We start from the raw sequence: 13,615 nt of genomic DNA, 5'->3' as shown, positions 1-13,615 counted from the left end.
TCCAACTTCTAGAACAGTGTTTAGCACATTATAGGTACTCAAACATATTTGACTAAATGATAGAACTAAATCAATTAAGAGTTAATAAGACTAAAATACAAAATGAGATAAAAATCAGCTACAAAGGATGCTTACTTGTGGTTAACAACATAAATTAAATATAATGAGTGACAGATTTGTGGACTACTTTTAGTTAAACTGCTGATTCAGATCAGGGGTCCGTACTTGGCATAGTGGAAGAGCTATTTTGCAAGCCCAACACAATTAGGTTGAATTTTTTTCTTACTGAGAGTGTTTGATAGGTGATAAAACTACACGTAAGAAGAGCTCTAATCATGATGCTCCTGGTAATAGGAAAATAAAGGCAATTATTCATGTGCAAAACTAGAGGCAATCAAAAGCTAGATTTGCCAGAGATGTTTAGGTTTTATGTGCAATTTACAGCTATTTACAAGTTAACCATTGAAATGCTGTCCAAAATTAACTCTGCAATTGAGAATCCAAAATGTTTAGCATCTAAACTTTTTCCTCAGTAAAATGCAATCTTTAAAATTTTTTCTAAATAATAAAACATTAGTAACACACAGTTGATTAGAAATAGTCATAAACATTTGATTATAAACAATTATAGTCATTAGTGATAATCATTTGATGATAAATAAAGAAAAAAATTGAAAATTTACAACTTTGGTCTTAGATACTGCATTTTTGAAATTCCAAACAAGCCAACATTTTCTGAGACATCAAGATCTTTGTAACTTTTAGTAAAGTACTAAAATTGGTAGAGTTATTTTTTTACTTTCACTCAATCAGTATTTAAAATTCAAACATTTATTTCAGAAAAAAAAATCGTTACTTAATTTATTGCACTATTTCTTTTTTTTTTTTTTTTTTTTTTTTTTTGGATGGAGTCTCGCTCTGTCGCCCAGGCTGGAGTGCAGTGGCCGGATCTTGGCTCACTGCAAGCTCCGCCTCCCAGGTTCACGCCATTCTCCTGCCTCAGCCTCCCTAGCAGCTGGGACTACAGGCGCCCGCCACCTCGCCCGGCTAGTTTTTTTGTATTTTTTTTTTTAGTAGAGACGGGGTTTCACCGGGTTAGCCAGGATGGTCTCGATCTCCTGACCTCGTGATCCGCCCGTCTCGGCCTCCCAAAGTGCTGGGATTACAGGCTTGAGCCACCGTGCCCGGCCTATTTCTTCTACTAGAAGTGGTAATTTAATATTTGTCATTAGAGATTCCATTTTGAGAATCCTTTGAGTTATCCTACTGGAGGAATACAAACCACTAAGAAAATATATACATTTCAACATCTTATTCAATGTAAAACATCATAAATATTTTGTTACTATTTTCATAGTAAAATAAAACTCAAAAAGTTGCTAAGTGCTTACCTGATATAATCTGTATTGAGTTTAGATAACTAAACTAATATAGCTCCAAGTTTCAGGCTTTTGTTTATATAGCGTAAGTATGCAGTTAATGCCAACTATAGGGTTAAAGCTTATCTGCAAAACCCAAGCTTTCCTTTTATTTTAGTTCTATATATTAACACAATTTCTCATACCTTCACTCTGAGTACAGAAGTAAACATTCTTGCATCTTCAGATACACCTCCGATGTAGAATTTTTTCTGAAACACTGGGGGATGATTATTTTCATCCTGAATCTCAATGTATACTTTAGCTGTATTGCCTGGAGGACAAGAAATGATGCATTTTTTACTGGTGGTTATTCATGGGGGGAAAAAAGCACCGAAGTAAATACTTGCTGCACTTTTTCTGGGAAACACTGAAAATAAATCAAAAGCCATTTCTAGATGGCATGCCTAGTACCCCCAAATTCAGGGGGACCCTGATAATGATGCTTCTGGTATAAAAATGTTAAGTTGCTGTTATTTCTTTTAATTACAATGTCCTGGTAATTCATTTTACTTGATTTAATTTGGCGCTAAAACATTTCACCCTGCCAATTTTAATGAAACAATTCAACTGTTCTTGTTCACAAACACTTCACACACAATACCAGTTATACCAATGGGACACAAATATGTAAACCCTTTATGAAATAATAGAAACTGCCATAAACTATTATATGAATATATATTTATTTATTCTTAAGTATAAAATCAGAAATGGCATTTCTTTAGCTTAAAATTGTACTATAGCATTTTTATTTTAAGACTAAAAGTAACAGTATTTGGGTGAGGTGTTTATTTCCAAATGGAAAACAAGTTTTATCATGCCTTGGAAACTGTCATTGCTAGAGGCTAACATTCACTGAAAACAATGTAGCTGAAGATAACATTATGACTCATAAATGCTTCATTTTGCCATTTAAATAACAGTAAATGTACCATAAATGATACATGTCATCATCAAATGTTAGAACCTCCCTCAAATCATTACACCTTTAATGAGAAATGTGGTACTTGTCACTAGTCCAAAAATGACCTTTTAAAAAACAATTTAATGTATAAAATTAACTTATAAACCAAATAAAATGGGAAATAAGTGGCTATTTATTTCATAAAAAAATAAAGTCAGATAAGTATTGCTAATGTATTACCTAAGTCAACTTTTCTGATGCATTTCAGTTATGATCAAATATATGGCAAGTAATGTACATACTATTTATCAAGGATGTCCTTATTTTGGTGTTTAACCTGTGTTTAATGTCTCCTGTACAATTTTAACTAATTAACCCCAGTGTAATTGCAGGATACATCATGGGTATACATTTGTATTGGTTGAATAAACTAATGAATGAATAGCTTGTATTAGTAAGAACTTAGAAATAGTCTGGTTTTGTTTGTTTGTTTGTTTGTTTTTTTGGTTGCCCTGGAAAAGGTCAGAGAGAACAGGGAGTTAACCCTATGATTTTGCTCCTATCCTGCTGATACTCATTCAGTTTTTCTCTATTTGTCATCTGTGACCTGGAAGAGGTAGAATCAAGAGGAAAACCGTGCTAGCTCAACAGAGAAGAGAACCCAGCAGGGATGTAGGGCTAATAGCAGATTATGCTTCTCTATCCTGCAGTGCCAGGGCTCTGACTTGTACCCTAGTCAGTCAATCAGAATTCATCCAAAATGAAATCATATTTAGTTTAGTAGCAGACCAATTTTATCTCTAGAATAAAAAATGCTAACAGCTCTAAATTTAAAAATAAAAGAGGAATTTTAGAATATATCACCTCTCCAATCACTTATTTCCTCTTTCATTCAGAAACATGTACAATTCACATGTGCTATTTCTTTTCAGAACTCTTAGAATTACAGAAGTCTCAGAAAAATACTGATGATGTATATTTTCTTCTTTAAATGGGATGAGTCATTTAAAATGTTATACAATTTTCAAAGAACAAGAACTTTGTCATGATCTCTTCCCTTACCTCCCAGCCCTAACTTCATATCTGGATGGCAACCAAATCCTACACGTCAACCTTATAAGCAGGTAAATTAATGCATAATAAATATATCTTGTGTCATTTTTCTCTCAGCTCCACAGCTGCCCATATACTTAAGTCTGTTGTTGTCTCACCTGAGTGATTAAACATCATCTGCTCCCCTGTCATGTCTTTCTAATGTGTCCTGCATTCTGATATAACAAAGACATTACAAAATATACAAATGGGATACATTAAATCAAATGTTAACCCAACAACCACCATTCATATGTACTTTTTTTTTTTTTTAAATGGAGTCTGGCTCTGATGCCCAGGCTGGAGTGCAGTGGCACAATTTCGGCTCACTGCAAGCTCCACCTCCTGGGTTCACACCATTCTCCTGCCTCCATCTCCCCAGTAGCTGGGACTATAGGCACCCACCACCACACTCAGCTATTTTTTTGTATTTTTAGTAGGGACGGGGTTTCACCACGTTAGCCAGGATGGTTTCCATCTCCTGATCTCGTGATCTGCCAGCCTCGGCCTCCCAAAGTGCTGGGATTACAGGTGTGAGCCACCGCTCCCAGTCTCATATGCACATTTAACAGAGACATTACAAAATACAGATAGGATACATTGAAGCAAATCTTAAACCAACCACCCATTTATATGTACATTCTATCATTGAATTGTTTCTTTAAACATTCATTATAACTTTTGAGGGACTGCCATGTGTTAGCTACTCTGGTTACCACTATGTGAGATAAAATATAAAATATATAATCTTCAAAACATAAACAATTTACATCAAACCATTTAGCATAAAATATAAGGCTCTTAATAATCTAACATGGTTATTTGGTTTTATTTTACTCTTCTCTCCATTTTATTATCATTGACAGATATTGCGAGCAATTTTGTGGCTGTAACTGTGTGTGTACATACACAATCCCAAACCCCTCACAGACACACACACACACACACACACACGCATGTATGCACGCAAACCTACAAACTTTACGAAGTCTTGAAGAATAAAGAAGGGTATTATAAAATATATGGACTCTATTACAGGTAGAACTTTAAGAAACTCATGATTTTGAGTTATCAGATTACTCATTTTTTTTCAAACAATACTACACTAATCCATTTTTTAATTGACAAATACATTTTAATACGTAGTGAATTTTTCACCATATCCTTACAAAGTCTATGACTAGGGAAGTAACTTGGTGGTATAGTCTACAGAAGAATAACTTTATTTGGCCCTGGTTTACTGAAAGCTAAGGGGCTTTGTTTTGTAAGTCAGGTGTTTATTTAGGTGTGTTCATATGTCTGATTAATAAGTACTAACAATTCTTTTTTTTTTTTTTTTTCCGAGATGGAGTTTGACTCCTGTTGCCCAGGTTAGAATGCAATGGCGCAACCTAGGCTCACCACAACCTCTGCCTCCTGGGTTCAAGCGATTCTCCTGCCTCAGCCTCCTGAGCAGCTGTGACTACAGGCATGTGCCACCATGGCCGGCTAATTTTTTGTGTTTTTTCAGTAGAGATGGGATTTTTCCATGTTGGTGAGGCTGGTCTCGAACTCCTGACCTCAGGTAATTCGCCCACATGGTCTCCCAAAGTTCTGGGAATACAGGCGTGAGCCACCATGCCTGGCCAACAATTCTTAAAAAGATCATGTGTATATTCATATACATACTTACATGTACACTTTGTGCATATAAGTTTAAGATTCAAATACCAAATTGTTCCTATGAAAGCTCCTTTGATTCAGTGGCCCGTATCAGTTATTGAGTGGTTTGTGGGAAAATGGTCTATGGATAACCCAAAATATGATTATATAACCTGAACATAATGGGGAGAGATGATTATACTTAATTATAATATTTTAATTAAATGATACTTATTTATAAGAAAATTTATGACTATACAATACTAAATTCCAGAATACTTCACAACCAGCACACAAACAAAAACTCAAAAACATTGTTTAGACTTAAAAAGAACTTACACATTTATTTATTTATTTTAAAAAGCCACGATCATTTAGTTCTTTTCACAAAATAGAAACAGCTATAATGTGATTTATAACAACACTGTATCATGAATTTCGAAATTTATGATGTTTGCTATATATCTAATTAGGTAGGAGAGTTTGTAATAGTCAACCAAAAATCAATACAAAATTGTGAAAAAGGTGTTTTCATTAAGTTTGTGGCTTAGAATAAAATTGTTAATTTTTATTTTCTATAATGTAAAATATACTAGTCTTCTTTTTTTTTTCCTTCTCCTTGATAATTTTAGGTAGTTGTCAGGTATTCCTCCTTTGAAATGCTATAGTGTATTAAAAATGTTTCTTTGTATAAATAATCTTTCCAGAGCTTAGTTTACATTGCATTTAGTTATAAGCATGATTTTATTCTTATTAGATTTCAATATTCTTAAAGATGGAAATTGTATCTCCTACATCTATTAGTACTATAATGCTTCAGTTTGTAGATAGTTTTTCCCCCCTCAGATATTATTCTAACAGAATTTCTTAATTTTTGCTGAACAAAAAAGTTGATATTCAATTAATTTGTTAATTTTCATTGATTATAATCATGAGATTATGATTAACTGAAACAAAAAGTTAACTCTTAGAAGGATATGAGGGCGTTCACTAAATCAAAGTGAAGTCCAAAGAAGGCTTTTGGTACCACAAAACAATCAGGAAGTTGCAGAGTCTTTAATGTTTGATTTTCTTGCAGGTAACTACAGATGAAATAACAGCAAACTCTGTTCTTCTATGTTCTTTTACCCTACTTCTTCCTTTTTTTTTTTTTTAAACAAACAAAAAAACAACCCACTAGGCTTAAGAATCATACCCTGGGGACACATTACCTGACTTTCCTAATTTGGCTCATGTGCTTGATCCTTGTCTCAGGGAGGAAAAGTCACCAGATCATCCACTTGAGAAATCATTGGGATAATTACAAGAAATTGTAGTGTTTCTACTTAAAGAATGTAAAATAAATGTTGGCCAGTAAAAAAAGTAAAAGCAAATAAATGTACACCTATAGTTAAATCACTAGAACAGCATTTTTTTTGATTTTTTAATTCATGTATACACAATGTACATGACATCATCGATTTCCTTAGCTCACATGCTTCCCCACTGAGGACTGTACCATGTTCTTCCACCACATTTGGATATTGATTATTTCAAGGTAGAAACTTGGAAGCAACTCTGATTTAAATTATTTTAAGATAGGCTGTTTTTTATCTCCTTGAGTATATACAAAAACTTTTTTTCCATGTCGTATCCTTTATTTAATGTAGACATCAAACATATAACCAAATAAAGATGCTAGAAAGAAAAAGGAAAGCACCATGATAAAACAGATTGAAAAATGTTAGGGGACCAACATGCATGCCTAATATCCTTGTATTCTCCTCCAGTCTCCCTTCTGACTCATCTAAACAATGCAAGTATTGGAAAGAGAACCAAAAACAGTGAAAGAAATTACAAACTAGGCTAAAGAGTTATTTGGAAAGTGTTTTGGTTAAGAGACATTATAATTTTTCTGTGTGCTTTGGGGCACCCTGCCTTATTTTTCTTCCATTATTAATTTTTTTCTCCAATTTTCTATGGGACAATCTTTTCTTTGGCCAGAACATTTGGCTTTAGTAAGCTATAAGTTTTAAAAATGATTCCCGAGGTAAGAAAATGTGAGATACCTTCTTGCAATGTTTTAAAGAAAGAGAAAATAATACTTTTATGTAGTCAAGCTCAGGAAAAAAATGTAAGACTTAGTATAGATACCTCCTTGAATATTTCTTCTGTTCTATTTTAGACATTTAAACCTGGTGGAAGGAGTTCAGAAGAGTGATTTTAAATACCTATTAACCTCAACTTGACTCTATGATCTTTAAGACCAAATTTAGTTTGATTTTTCCCTTCCCTTACTTTTGATAATCAATACCATAATGTTAGTTTTTTCTTTTTAGGAAGACCCTATTATCCTCAAGATGAATCCATTTCATTTATCCACATGACTAATCTAGTGCCTACACTGCACTGGATTTTCAAAGAGAGCCTTACTGAATAGAAAGCCAATGAGTTAAAAGCGTTCTCAACTGTGATCAATTTGGCTTCTCTAGAGCCATTTTTGGTAGTCATGACTGTGTGGATAGGGGAAGGTAGTGCTACTGGAAATAAATGAGTAGAGGTCAGGGATGGTGAGAAATGTTCTGTGATGAACAGAATGGGTCCTCATCCCAAACAAACAAACAAAATATTTGTCCCAAAATGTCATTAGTGATGAGGCTGAGAAACCCCAAGTTAAGTAAAAAGAGAAAGAGGAATTAGATGAGTTAAGATAAAATGGAAAGTTTCCAAAAAGCTATAGTAACACCCTCCTCAATCCATCTGCATGTACATGCCTTTAATGTGGAACTTATCAATATATGCTGTAATTATTTGATCACACATTGGTTAAACTCTTTTTGATTGTGTCCTATAAAGTCAAGGGTTCAAGCCTGTTTACTTCTACTCCTGTCACTGCCTCCTAGCCTCTGTTCCTGACATTTTCTCAATCTAAAATATTCTTAACTCTAAGTCATTTCTTTAGTCATTGCTGGCAAATACACATTATAGAAATATTTATTCCTGTACTTGGGAATGTAGGAGTTTAGTCTGATTAGAAAACATACACTAGACTATATTTTCCTCAACACCTTAAAGGAAAGGACTGTGTTTTTCTTATTGTTATATATCCTTCTTGCCTAACACATTAAATGATTTTTTAAATTGTTATCATGGTAAATGATTTATAGAGTCTTCAAACAGTCCTATTGAAGATAATTTTTAAAAGGCCTGGAATATCAGATTTATATTTGTTAATTTGTTGGTATCAAGAGATTGAAGTCAGTTCCTGACTCTAAAAGTACACAATTTTTTATGCTGTTTTTCTTTTAAGACAATTTTTGTTTATGCTTTACGGGTAAATTAATTCTGGAAGCATTGTGACTTCTACATAGTAGGTGATATGGTTTGACTCTGTGTCCCTACTCAAATCTCATCTTGAACTATAATCCTCACATATCAAGGGAAGAACCTGGTGGGAGGTGATCAGATCATGGGGGCAGTTTTCCCCAGTGTGTTCTCATGTAGTGAGTTTGCATGAAATCTGACGGTTTTATAAGGAGTGCTTCCCCCTTCACTCTCTGTTTCCTGCTGCCTTGTGAAGCAGGTACTTGCTTCTCTTTCCCCTTCCACCATGGTTGTAAGTTTCCTGAGGCCTCCCCAGCCATGCAGAACTGTGAGTCAATTAAATATCTTTTCTTCATAAATTACCCAGTCTCGGGTACTTCTTTATAGCAGTGTGAAAACAGACTAATACAGTAGGTGTTCAATAAATGTTAAATTAAATTGTAATTGCTACCACTTCACTACTCCCAAGTGTCCTCTTAAATAAAATAAATTGCTCTATTTTATTCCTGTAAATTAAATGAGGTAACAGATTTTTAAGCATTTAAAAATCATAATAACAGACATCCCTGTTCCAAGATGGCTGAATAGGAACAGCTCCGGTCAGTAGCTCCCAGTGTGACTGGTGCAGAAGACAGGTGATTTCTGCGCTTCTAACTGAGGTACCTAATTCTTCTCAATGGGACTGGTTGGACAGAGGGTGCAGCCCACAGAGGGTGAGCCGAAGCAGGGCAGGACATTGCCTCACCTGGGAAGCACCAGAGGTTGGGGGATTTCCCTTTCCTAGCCAAGGGAAGCCATGGTAGATTGTACCCAGTAAATAGGGACACTGCTGCTCAAATGCTGCGCTTTTCCAGTCTTAGCAAATGGCACACCAGGAGCTTATACCCACGCCTGCTTGGTGGGTCCCATGCCCACAGAGCCTTGCTCACTACTAGTGCAGCAGTCTGAGATTGATATGCGAGGCAGCAGCCTGCCAGGGGAGGGATGTTTGCCATTGCTGAGGCTTGAGTAGGTAAACAACGTGGCTGGGGAAGCCCAAACTGGGAGGAGCCCACTGCAGCTCAAAAAGGTCTGCTGCTTCTGTAGACTCCACCTCTGGGGGCAGGGCATAGCTGAATAAAAGGCATCAGAAACTTCTGCAGACTTAAATGCCCTGGTCTGACAGCTCTAAAGAGAGCAGTGGTTCTCCCAGCACAATGTTTGAGCTCTGAGAACAGACAGACTGCCTCCTCAAGTGGGTCCCTACCCCTATGTAGCCTAACTGGGAGACACCTCCCAGTAGGAGCTGACTGACACCTCATACAGGTGGGTGGCCCTCTGGCACAAAGCATCCAGAAGAAGGATCAGGCAGCAATATTTACTGTTCTGCAATATTTGCTGTTCTGCAGCCTCCGCTGGTAATACCCAGGCAAACAGTTTGGAGTGGACCTCCAGCAAACTCCAGCAGACCTACAGCTGAGGGACCTGACTGTTAGAAGGAAAACTAACAAACAGAAAGGAATAGCATCAACATCAACAAGAAGGACATCCACACCAAAACCCCATCTGTAGGTCACCAACATCAAAAACCAAAGGCAGATAAAACCACAAAGATGGGGAGAAACCAGAGCAGAAAAGCTGAAAATTCTAAAAACCAGAGCACCTCTTCTCCTCCAAAGGACCACAGCTCCTCGCCAGCAACGGAACAAAGCTGGATGGAGAACGACTTTGATGAGTTGACAGAAGTAGGCTTCAGATGGTCGGTAATAACAAACTTATCTGAGCTAAAGGAGGATGTTCGAATCCATCATAAGGAAGCTAAAAACCTTAAGAAAATTTTAAATGAGTGGTTAACTAGAAGAAACAGTGTAGAGAAGACTTAAAATGATCTGATGGAGCTGAAAACCATGGCAGGAAACTACGTGACACAGGTGCAAGCTTCAATAGCCAATTTGATCAAGTGGAAGAAAGGGTATCAGTGATTGAAGATCAAGTTAATGAAATAAAGCTAGAAGAGAAGTTTAGAGAAAAAAAGAGTAAAAAGAAACGAACAAATCCTCCAAGAAATATGGGACTATGTGAAAAGACCAAATCTACATTTGATTGGTGTACCTGAAAGTGGTGAGGAGAATGGAACCAAGTTGGAAAACACTCTTCAGGATATTATCCAGGAGAACTTTCCCAACCTAGCAAGGCAGGCCAACATTCAAATTCAGGAAATACAGAAAACACCACAAGATACTCTTATTCTAAAACTGACCACATAGTGGGAAGTAAAGCACTCCTCAGCATGTGTAAAAGAATAGAAATCACAACAAACTGTTTTTCAGACCATAGTGCAATCGAATTAGAATTCAGGATTAAGAAACTCACTCAAAACCACACAACTACTTGGAAACCGAAAAACATGCTCCTGAATGACTACTGGGTTAATAATGAAATGAAGGCAGAAATAAAGATGTTCTTTGAAACCAATGAGAAGAAAAACACAACCTACCAGAATCTGTGGGACACATTTAAAGCAGTGTGTGGAGCTAAATTTATAGGACTAAATGCCCCCAAGAGAAAACAGAAAAGATCTAAAATTGACACCCTAACACCCTAAAAGAACTAGAGAAGCAAGAGCAAACAAATTCAAATGTTAGCAGAAGGTAAGAAATAACTAAGATCAGAGCAGAACTGAAGGAGATAGAGATACAAAAAACCCTTCAAAAACTCAATGAATCCAGGAGCTGGTGTTTTGAAAAGATCAACAAAATTGATAGACTGCTAGCAAGACCAATAAAATCTTACATCCTCCCAAGACTAAATCAGGAAGAAGTTGAATCTCTGAATAGACCAATAACAGGCTCTGGAATTGAGGCAATAAATAATAGCCTACTAACCAAAAAAAAGTCCAGGACCAGACGGATTCACAGCCAAAGTCTACTAGAGGTACAAAGAGGAGCTGCTACTTTCCTTCCGAAACTATTCCAATCAACAGAAAAAGAGGGAATCCTCTCTAACTCATTTTATGAGGCCAGCGTCAACCTGATACCAAAGCCTGGCAGAAACACAACAACAAAAAAAGAGAATTTTAGACCAATATCCCTGATGAACATTGATGTAAAAATCCTCAATAAAATACCAGCAAACTGAATCCAGCAGCACATCAAAAAGCTTATCCACCAAGATCAAGTAAGCTTCATCCATGGGATGCAAGGCTGGTTCAACATACACAAATGAATAAACATAATCCATCACATAAACAGAACCAATGACAAAAGCCACATGATTTTCTCAATAGATGCAGAAAAGGCCTTTGAGAAAATTCAACAGCCCTTCATGCTAAAAACTCCCAATAAACTAGGTATTAATGGAACATATCTCAAAATAATAACAGGTATTTCTGACAAACCCACAGCCAGTATCTTACTGAATGGGCACAAACTGGAAGCATTCCCTTCGAAAACTGGCACAAGACAGGGACGCCCTCTCTCACCACTCCTATTCAACATAGTGTTGGAAGTTCTGGCCAGTGCAATCAGGCAGGAGAAAGAAATAAAGGGTATTCGATTAGGAAAAGAGGAAGTCAAACTGTCCCTGTTTGCAGATGATATGATTGTATATTTAGAAAACCCCATCGTCTCAGCCCAAAGTCTCCTTTAGCTGCTAAGAACTTCAGGAAAGTCTCAGGATACAAAAATCAATGTGCAAAAATCACAAGTATTCCTATACACCAATAACAGACAAACAGAGAGCCAAATCATGAGTGAACTCCCATTGGCAATTGCTACAAAGAGAATAAAATACTTAAGAATCCAACTTTCAAAGGATGTGAAGGACCTCTTCAAGAAGAACTACAAACCCCTGCTCAATGAAATAAAAGAGGACAGAAACAAATGGAAGAACATTCCATGCTCATGGATAGGAAGAATCAATATTGTGAAAATGGCCACACTGCCCAAGGTAATTTACAGATTCAATGCCATCCCCATCAAGCTACCAATGACTTTATTCACAGAATTGAAAAAAAAAAAAAAAAAAAAAACTACTTTAAAGTTCATATGGAACCAAAAAAGAGCCCACATAGACCAGACAATCCTAAGCAAAAAGAACAAAGCTGGAGGCATCACACTACCTGACTTCAAACTACTACAAAGATACAGCAACCAAAACAGCATGGTACTGGTACCAAAACAGAGATATAGATTAATGGAACAGAACAGAGGTCTCAGAAATAACACCACACATCTAGAACCATCTGATCTTTGACAAACCTGAGAAAAACAAGAAATGAGGAAAGAATTCCCTATTTAATAAATGGTGCTGGGAAAACTGGCTAGCCATATGTAGAAAGCTGAAACTGGATCCCTTCCTTACACCTTACACAAAAATTAATTCAAGATGGATTAAAGACTTAAATGTTAGACCTAAAACTATAAAAAACCCTAGAAGAAACCTGGGCAATACCATTCAGGATATAGGCATGGGCAAGGACTTCATGACTAAAACACCAAAAGCCACAATAGACAAATGAGATCTAATTAAAATAAAGAGTTTCTGCACAGCAAAAGAAACTACCATCAGAGTGAAAAGGCAACCTACAGAATGGGAAAAAATTTTTGCAATCCACCCTTCTGACAAAGGGCTAATATCCAGAATCTACAAAGAACTTAAAGAAATTTACAAGAAAAAAATCAAACAACCCCATCAAAAAGTAGGTAACTGATATGAACACTTTTCAAAAGAAGACATTTATGCAGCCAACAGAGACATGAAAAAATGCTCATCATCACTGATCATCAGAGAAATGCAAATCAAAACCACAATGAGATATCAGCTCACACCAGTTAGAATGGCGATCATTAAAAAGTCAGGAAACAACAGATGCTAGAGAGGATGTGGAGAAATAGGAATGCTTTTACACTGTTGGGGGGAGTTTAAACTAGTTTAACCATTGTGGAAGACAGTGTGGGTATTCCTCAAGGATCTAGAGCTAGAAATACCATTTGACCCGGTGATCCCATTACTGGGTATATATCCAAAGGATTATAAATCATGCTACTATAAAGACACACACACACATATGTTTATTGCAGCACTATTCACAATAGCAAAGACTTGGAACTCACTCAAATGTCCATCAATGACAGACTGGATTAAAAAAAATGTGGCACATATATTCCATACTTTATGGAATACTATGCAGCCATAAAAAAGGATGAGTTCATGTCCTTTGCAGGGACATGGATGAAGCTGGAAACCATCATTCTCAGCAAACTATCACAAGGAT

At 36.3% G+C, this 13,615-nt stretch overlaps 1 protein-coding gene across 1 annotated transcript in view; it reads right to left on the bottom strand.

The window, feature by feature from the left end:
- Window positions 1-13,615, bottom strand: part of PCDH15 (protocadherin-related 15) — a gene marked incomplete at its 5' end in the record, with an annotated part of 518,346 nt that overhangs the window by 91,362 nt on the left and 413,369 nt on the right. The window contains one exon of the mRNA XM_011971273.1: window positions 1,565-1,692. Coding sequence (XP_011826663.1) covers window positions 1,565-1,692 — 128 coding nt within the window. The remainder of the gene's footprint in view (window positions 1-1,564; window positions 1,693-13,615) is intronic.

This window comes from Mandrillus leucophaeus, unplaced genomic scaffold (genome assembly GCF_000951045.1).
Source record: "Mandrillus leucophaeus isolate KB7577 unplaced genomic scaffold, Mleu.le_1.0 Scaffold999, whole genome shotgun sequence".
Classification (NCBI taxonomy): Eukaryota; Metazoa; Chordata; class Mammalia; order Primates; family Cercopithecidae; genus Mandrillus; species Mandrillus leucophaeus.
This window is presented reverse-complemented; position numbering and strand designations above follow the sequence as displayed.